A 9,187-nucleotide genomic window follows, 5' to 3' on the forward strand; every position below is an offset into this window, starting at 1 on the left:
TCGTTTCAACAAATTTTACTGTTAAAGTTGAGTACATAAATACCTAAACTAACACTAGCAAACAAATTTTGATGACTCAGTTCATCAGACCAATATCTGTTTACTACTAACTAGCTATTACATCTACTTCATCACAAATCTTTCCAAGGCTTGTTTCATGTTGTCAGTTAGAGAGAAACATGCCTCAACCAACAACTCTATGGTGGCTCCATTTAATGGAGTAACATCGGAGTACTGTTCTTTTAGCAGTTTTCTTTGACCACGCATTGGTTTTCTGTTTACCTACCATTATTTGTGCTTTTCATTTATGAGCTCATCCCATTCATCAGACTTCAACTGTATTACTGAAGGTCGAGGACCTCTGGACTCGAGTAAAGTGCTAATCCCATCAGACCAGCTACCCAGTTTCTGTAAAAGCTTGTAATGTCGAGCAACCGTAGTCGCACATAGGCATTGTGCATTTGACAATTTCATCAGCAATGTATCGGGCCATTTAGATCTTCATTGCATGTGTAAATCTCTTTTGTAGTCTGCTAGCAGCGGCGTAACCAGCCTTGTAAGACTGGGGGGGGGGGGGCACTCGAGCGCGGGCATTTGCACTGTAGACGGCGAGTAGTATTTCGTAGAGTTGATATTGTACTTCCTGAAGAGCTCTCACACTGTGCGGTTTTTACACTATAGACAGCAATCTACTTTAGTAACTTAATTCTCCTGTTCTTGTCTATTCTAGCAAATAACTCAATTGCTTCGTCAATGTCTATTTTTCCAGAGAGGTCTCTCTCTATTGCAAGCAAAGCCATACTGTTTAACCGATCTTGACCCATACCGGCCCGAAGATAGCTTTTTAGCCTCTTCAGACACGAAAACGAGCGTTCGCAAGATGCTGTTGACACACCCATAGTCAACACTATGGTCAGAAGTTTATACAACTCTACAAACGCCTCTTTGACTGGCAAGAGATGGTGTAAGACGTCAGATAAAGAGTTTACATCCTTCTTCCTTGCAAGAAACCGTTTGCATTCTTCGGCTTGCACAGAAATGTCCTCAAAATTTAGCTTGTAGTGGACAATCAATGGCTGCATAGTAGTTGCATTGAGAAAAGATGATCCAGGCATGCAAGCGCTACATGCCCTTATCAGTGGACGAGTCTCATGGGAAAATCGGCGCTTCATTTCTCCTATGATTGAGTCAAGCACTTCGTAGTAGACGGAAACTCTAACATAGGTTTCGACGTCCTCTGAAATAACTGGTTGCCTGCCGGTCGTTTCCATTATTACGTACTCATCTAGACGTGTTGGCTGATGGCTGACTCGATTGCGGCGCCTCGACTGGGAAAGATCACCAAGGTCCACTTCGTTGTTTCTGGCCAGTTCTTCGATATCATTCCATAGATTCTTCCACAATGATGAATCAAATGACGCCTCTCTCCATTCAAGCAAAGTGTCTATTGCCGTTTCTACCAAATCTACGGCTGCAGCTAGATCAAGTTGCTTACTCTGCAGTACATCTGAAACCCCCTTTGTCAGTAGGAGAGCTTTCTTAAATATGACGGTACAAGCAATGAACTGTAGAGACTGAATCTGACTTAGTAATCCTTTGGACTGCACCGCACGATCCTTGTTGTTCCCCTCAGAAACTCGACGAAGAGTCTCTATGATTGCTTTGTACCCGTCGTGTACAGCTCTTACACTGTCTACCCTACATGTCCACCTTGTGTCTGATAACCGTTTAAGATGAACCGGTTTATACGAGGAATTGATTTCCTTCATATTCTCCTGAACACATTCAAGTACGCAGTGAACGGCCGACGAAGATACGAAAACGTAAAGGGAATTCAGAAGTGAAAAATATTCGTAAGCGACTGGGATAGTTTTGCAGCAGTCTACGAGAGCCAGATTCAGACGGTGTGCATAACAGTGACAGTAAGTAGCCTGAGGACACATAGTCTTGATTTTCGCCTGGACGCCTCCATGCTCGCCGCTCATTACATTCGCTCCATCATAACTCTGAGAAACACACATTGACAAATCAATGCTACTCTCACCCAGTGATTTCGTAATAGAGTGGGCGATTCCCGCTGCAGAAAGATCGGTTAAAGCAACGAATCCTAGGAACCGTTCACACACATTGCCTTCAAAAACATATCTCACAACCAAGGACAGCTGTTCGCTTTTGCTGACATCACGTGTTTCGTCTGCCATGAGCGTGAAAGCTCCACTTGCCTTTAACTCGGAGCAAATCTTGTCCTTCACCATCTTTCCAAGTATATCCAGTATGGTATTTTGGACATTAGGTGATAGGTATCTGGCATTTCTAGGAAGGCTATTCTTCTTCTGCTGCAAGCGAGCGTCTTGATTGACTAGGAGGTCTAAAATAGCTCTAAAATTTCCTGGGTTCTCCGACGTCTCTGATTCGTGGTGTCCTCGCAGTGGTATATTTTGTCGCGCAAGGGTGAGAATCACTGTCATAACTGACTTCAGGTAGTGCCGATTAAGCATAATCTCCTCTTCTTCCACATCTCGTAGTTGGTAGTCCACACCGAATTGAACCTTTTCTCTTTCTGCAACAAGACGTTGTTGCCATACTTGCATGTTCGCTCGGTGGTTCGCGGATTCCGCGTGCTGTTTCAGGGCTCCACTTTTACCCTTAGCCTTCTTCCATCCCCGAAAACCAATTGTAGTGAATGCTGGATCAACTCGACTAACTGCTCCTACCTTGAGGTGACGGCAGGGGTAGCAGTATATTGCATCTTTCGCTATGGAATATTCTACCCACGTGAATGCCTTGTACCATTCAGGAGAGAAGGAGCGATGTTTCGAGCCGAACTTAGTTGTTGGAAATTTTGACAGGAGGGGCTGCGCAGGCCTATCTCCAATATGGCGTGACAGATCTGTGAGCGGAACATACATGCAATAATTAGTTAGAGTACTGTACCGACGAAATTGTGTTACAAGATAATAGATATTTCGTGTACCTGCAGGTGATTGTAAACCTTTCATGGCGCCTGGTGCATCCTCGGCACAGTCCGTCTCGGGATTTGTCGGTGATCCACAATCTAGATCTACTTCCAGCTCAGAATCTGCATATATGAGTGCAGGTGCTACAGCAGTTTTCGGTGACACAGGCCCGCTGCTGGCCATGGAAAGATCTACAGTTGCTACGGAACTACTGAAACTGCTCTCGTAACTGCTCTCGGCAAGGACATGTGCCGAAGGAGATAGACATAGTGACTCCGAGGCAGAAGCAAACTCAGACTCAGCATTCTCGCTAATGCCTACCGTAGACGCCGATTCGGAATCCGTAATCACATGCCCTTCTGTACCAACTGAAATGGGAGAATCTGCCCTCGACCTGGTGACATCCTACAGTTACTAGCTAGCTAGTACAGACAGCAAGAGCACACCAGTCACAATTTCACAAACCTCTTGGGCTGAAAGAAAGTCAGAATTGTTTCATTTCTGCTGTTTCCTGACCGTTTCCGGGAAGCCTTCTTCGTATGTGCTTCAGTCATTATAAGCCACGTGTTCGTACATAACGTGCGCTAATTCCACTGACCGGGTGTAAGCATAAAGCGCGCTAATTCTTTTCTAGGTCAGTAGCTCATTTAGCATCTGATTCTGAACATTGGACAATAGGGTTACAAATCAAAGAAAGCTAAAAGTCAAATATTTGGGGGGGCACGTGCCCCCCCCAGGCCACCCCGTAGATACGCCACTGCTGCTAGTTAATTCCATTGAGTTATTACAAGTTGACAAAGATGTGGTTATCTAGTCTCCTCACTCCTTGTACGTGTATTTAAAAGATGAATGAATTCAAATTTATACCAATGATTAAATTGGTGGCTATCAGCAATTCGTCGCCTTTTCCTAGCCTATGCCAGAAGTGTCACTAGTGCCTAAAAGAAATTGGTCTTTAATGTTTTTTTTGCAAAACTCTGTTACTGCATGAGCTACTGACGGCTGTTTCGCACCAAGATCATCCGGTTCCTTCAAATTTGGCATCAAGCAGGGACAACGAACGAACGTCTTCACGTTATTGTAATGTACAATTGTATATACGCACCCAATCAGTACGAGTTAAGACTTATAATTTAAGCATCACGTAGGCAAGGTACACTCAAATATTGCTTAGCTATGGAAGGATTAACATCAAATTGAGTCCTTTCTCTCATGCTGGTATTTCTTTCAAGCCAGCCGTACCTACTACGGATTGGTCATAAAATCTAATTAGTTGAGCTACAACCGACATCACACAAGCAGACCTATTTTGACACGCTGTTCAAGCGTTCAGTACTTTCTCCAAATGTTGGTCTGGCTTTGGCCACCACACGAAACTCCGTGCTAGAAATTTCATTCGACAAAGTCCAATACGACCTTTATGTAGCTCTTGTAGCACTGTGTCTCGCAGCATGGGTGGAATAATTACCCGATTTCCCCACAGTAGGCATCCTTCTTCAATTGTTGTAAGTTCATCCGCTCGTTGTAAACACGGCACAGTAACTTTGTACTTACATTAAGCTTCCATCCTCGCAGTGTGTACTTGTAACCTTGTCGTAGGATGGATCTCGCTGCGGTTCCATAGTAATATCCGCTGCTTTAACCGGTAACTGTTCACAATGATTAATAGCATAGATTTGCTCATTGGGATCCACTATCTAAACTGGAATGGGTAGTCTCGATAAAGTAGATCACCTTCTTTGTTGCTTACTCCTGATGTGTATTCCAGGTTATATTGATAAGCACTGAAAATTATTCCAACGCTGCAGTCTAGCTGCCATTCAATTGGTTGCTCACTACCGTCTCACGTTACATGTGTTAAACAGGCTCCCACTCCATACGGTGAAATGTCGCAAGCAAGACGTACAGGTTTCTTTAAGTCATAATGCGTGAAGAAATCCGATTTCACCAATTTCTGTTTGGCTTGCTGGAAAGCGTTCACTTGTCTTGCACCCCAGTTCTACAATGTGTTCTTTTTGCAACGGACTAGACAGTGGCTGTAGCATGGTTGAGAGGTTACCCACTGGTAAGTAGTCTCGTGAATTTGCTGTTGACGGATTTTAGCGTGAGGTTGTGGTGAATTCGTGTTGAAGTCGGCGGCAATACGGGAAAAATTCACGCGGAATGTTGACAATACGAGACGAAATTAGCCTGATTCCACTGTCTTTCCCCAAAGATTGGTCATCTGTTCACACGGATTCTCGAAACGCCGAATTCACATTAAAAACTATTGAATTCGCACGTAGACGGCTAGGATACAGATTAGAGTGCGTTCTTATATAATGTAATATTTCAATCATAACTCTATAGTCTGTCGTGTTTGATGTGCAACTTCAATGTACGGTCGAATGTCGGTTTACTGAAGCACGCCCCACAGTTTGTCAGCATCACCATAATTTTTGCTGTCGCCATGAAGACTTTGGGCAAACTTTGAGGAAGTGGAACAGATTCAGTCGACGTCTACGTAGATTACATAGTGCACGTACAGCAAGATCTTAATCACCCGATGCCTCATTTTAGACGGAGGGCTGTGAAAGAGTCGGAATTGATGCCGCAAAAGTGGGATTCGCATCAGATGACCTCGACGCTTCCGGTATGAAAGCAAGGTTGAACGCGTGTGGTCTATCAGACGTAAGACTCTCGCAAACGGCCGAGTAATTGTTTATGTTGAAAGCAGAAAGTCAGCATATTCAAACTGCCGTTAACATGGGGTTACTTAAACTTTTCTTGAAGAATGGTTTTGTTCTTGTATCTGTTATGTTTCGTCCATGACACACGTCGCATGTGCAGTTCCTTCAACAGTAAGTGTGCAGACAGGAACGGAAGAAGAAGGCTGTGAAGCCAGACAAAGTCGTTGTGAAGGGCGTACACAGGATTGCGACCAGAGGATGGTTGTTGGCGTAGGCTGACAACACGTGTATTGTGTGTCTGTTGAACAGAAACCGTGTTATAGTTTGGTGCTAACGCGGAATTGGCAAGTGCTGACTAACAAGACTGATGCGTCTTGGTTTCTCTGGCGAGACGTTACGGCAATTGCTTGTTCTATGACCGTACTTATGACAGTATTGACAGGTGCCACGGAAGGTGGGGCTTTGTAACCCGGAACTTGAGGTACACTAGAAGACGAAACTGTGTTCGAAAAGCCAGACGGTGACCGAATAGCGTCAGATTGCTAAACATCAGAACTTCTCCTTGTTTGTTAAGAAGTAGTGTTTGCTGCATCATCATCTGTTCTAGAAGCTGGTCTGACTGATCACTGGACGTGGGCGATGCTTGTGGCTTTGTGGCAGTAGATCCATTGGCAAAAGAAGGTTGTGGCTGGGCACATTGTGACTGCGAATGGCGAAGAACAAAACATCGTTGTGGTCACTAGCCTAGCCATGCTTTGTTCGCGATCTCTCTTCCAGATCCTTTCGGCTTTTTCTCCACTACGCACTGCTTTAGTCAAGGTAGTCGGTTGGTCTCGTTCCAGCTCATGTTAAACTCTGGACGGAGACCTTCGTGATACGACGTTACCATAGTCATCTCTGGTAAGATGCCATCTTGAGCTCCGTTGATTTGAAGAAGGGTGCGACGAAATCGAGAGCAAAACGTAGAAACAGGTTCTTGAGTACCTTGTCGAACAGACATCAGCTTGCGCGTAAAAAAGACGTGCAGAGTTTCTTGGACCAAGCTGATTGCGCAGAAAGCTCTAGAATCTGTCTCATGTAGCTCCTTCCGCTGTTGCAGGAGCCTAAAATGCGCGATACTCATCACAGTGCGTATAGCAACCTCGAAAGTGGCGTGTTGTAAACGGTGGACTGGTGTCTAACGTTCTACATATGAGACAGCCAGAACATGGAACAGCCAACTGTCGAGGTTTTTGTCGTCGTTTTCCCAGAATTATCTAACTGAACGGAGACTAACGAACGACGAACAGACGGAAAACGAGCATGAGCTTGGCGGCTTCTCGACTTCCGCATAGCTTAGAACTTGAAATGTAAACCCCAGGCAACGAATAGAACGGTTCTCCACCAAATGCAACGAGAGTATGTATGGGTCAAGAGACTCCAGGAGATTGTGTCTTGTTAGATTTGTCTCAGATGCCTGGGACCTGAAGTGGGCTTTACATCGTGAAGCTTTGTTCCCAAAAAATGGGCATTTTTTTGCGAAATGGTAATTCGCGAAAATTTTGCAGTTTGAAGACCCATTATTTGCTAGTGACTTATGTTGCTCTTCTGCTTTTTTTAATTGAATGTCTACGCGTGTTTATGAAGGAACTACAGTGTAGAGACGAATGTACTGCAATTCCTTGTAGATCTGGAGCTTTGAGATCGCGTTGAGTTTATGCAGGGCAGAGTTGCAGTAAAAACAATTGTTGCTAAAGTTAAGGGAAACTGCAAGGGCACACCATTTAGACGGAGAGGTCTAGGTGGAGTACTACAGCAGTGATTGACAAAATAGTAATCGGTGCAATAAGATTTGTTAAGAAGTTGACTCGGTACCACTAGACGTGGTACAAGAGTTCAGTGCATCTGTATTTCAATTAATGGATGGTCATACTCCTAACACTAACCTGATTGCTTTAAATTTCAGACGTACATGTGATAGCACAAATGTATTTATTTAGAGGGCAGTGTAGTTAATGTTACTGTGTATCGCATTGTAATCTTTTATTATTGTCTTCTGTAACATCAATTTCTCCTCATCAAGATGTAGTTCATTTTTCTTTAGGAAATTGGCCACTTATTGTTTCGGACAACGCAGTTTCTTATCTTTTACGCTCTGGTGTTCTGAAGCATTTGAATGATTGTAATGTTCTTGGAGAGGTTGCTCGGGATTCAATCAATCACGATATCAGTTGAAGGCCTTGCTCAGTCTTTGAACTCTGATGTCGTGATCCTTTGTTAGACAACATTGCTGTATCATGTAGCATCTGAGATGGTTAGCTTACCACTAGATGACATTAGAGCTGTTTTGATCACGAGATTGTGATGAAAGCTATGTCAATTGCCTTTCCTTGACCTGGCCTACTTGTCCAATTGACTGTCTTGTTGTGAGTGACTATGTAAGGCAGCCACTTTGAAAAATCAGGCTTTAAATTTGCCAAGAGATTAGCAGCTTCGTTGCTGTGTTGGTTCTTTTAGTGCTAGAAAATACAGTAGCCACGTCCTCCAATGTTTCATGATCTGTGGACCATCTCCATATTTGATGGCATCTTTGAAGTCATCATACAGAAACGCCTTTGTAAGAATGACCGATGGAAGTTATGCGTTTGGTCAGCGTCTTTATTGTCTTCATCAGCCAACGACAAATTGCTGAATTGTATCGTCTATTGCCTAAATTTTCTGGAATTGTTTAAGTATGGTGACGGTGTTGTCTATATAACTCTCATGTGTGCAGGACAGTTAGTCGCCGAAATTTATTCGCGGGACATGTAGTCGCGGAACTTTAGTTGCCGGTACACTTAGTTACCAGTACACTTAGTCGCCGTACTATAGTCGCCAGAGCGTGTCTATACATACATACCTGTCAAATTTATGTCACCAAATACACGATAGAGTGTGATTAGTGTCAAATTACGTGTATATCACATGATCAATCAGAAGCGGCGGTCAGACGAGAACTTGTCGAAATCATACATGAAACCGCTATGGCACAACTTTGTCCGATCTTTAGAGTTTACCACGGTTTCGGGAACCAACTCTCATGAACATCAATACTGAAATTGAATGAATGACAGAGTTCGTAGCATTTTTTCTTTGGTTGGAGTAGAATGATGTTGCTGTAAGGTGATTGAAGCATTTAAATACGTTTGTGAGCATTGTTTCATTCGTCTGCTGCTAAATTATGGATTTCTCTGTCGTCTTCATCATTGAGTAGATATCGTCGACGGATAGATCCACTCTTGCAGTGTGGAATACTTGCAATATATAGTGCATAAACAAATTTTGATTTGTGATGTTTACTCAGTGAGGATTGCCTTACTGGTTATCAGACTTAGAGAATCCAACTTGATCGGTTGGTAGGCAGACGATCTTGTACTATGAACACATAAAATTGTATATGGGAATTAAATCACGACTACAAAAAATCGGAGTAAGGCATAACATTACTATACTATTGTTCATTCGTCATATCGGTTAACAAACGAGCCGATGTATTATAGAATGTTGTTGCCTTCGGGCCAGTGCTACCAGTTGACGTAAACG

At 43.5% G+C, this 9,187-nt stretch overlaps 2 protein-coding genes across 2 annotated transcripts; both read right to left on the reverse strand.

Moving 5' to 3' along the window:
• Positions 1-591: 591 nt before the first annotated feature.
• LOC134181309 (zinc finger MYM-type protein 1-like) lies at positions 592-2,474 on the reverse strand. The gene has a single exon (XM_062648560.1). The coding sequence runs from the start codon at positions 2,466-2,468 to the stop codon at positions 690-692; it is 1,779 nt and encodes a 592-aa protein (XP_062504544.1). The 5' UTR covers positions 2,469-2,474; the 3' UTR covers positions 592-689.
• A 2-nt stretch (positions 2,475-2,476) lies between these two features.
• Positions 2,477-3,361, reverse strand: LOC134181573 (uncharacterized). The gene is made up of 2 exons (XM_062648842.1): positions 2,538-3,361; positions 2,477-2,506 (listed from the first exon to the last, which is right to left on the reverse strand). The coding sequence occupies exons 1-2, from the start codon at positions 3,138-3,140 to the stop codon at positions 2,477-2,479; spliced, it is 633 nt and encodes a 210-aa protein (XP_062504826.1). The 5' UTR covers positions 3,141-3,361.
• Positions 3,362-9,187: the final 5,826 nt, after the last annotated feature.

The sequence above is a fragment of the Corticium candelabrum genome, chromosome 6 (genome assembly GCF_963422355.1).
Source record: "Corticium candelabrum chromosome 6, ooCorCand1.1, whole genome shotgun sequence".
NCBI lineage: Eukaryota > Metazoa > Porifera > Homoscleromorpha > Homosclerophorida > Plakinidae > Corticium > Corticium candelabrum.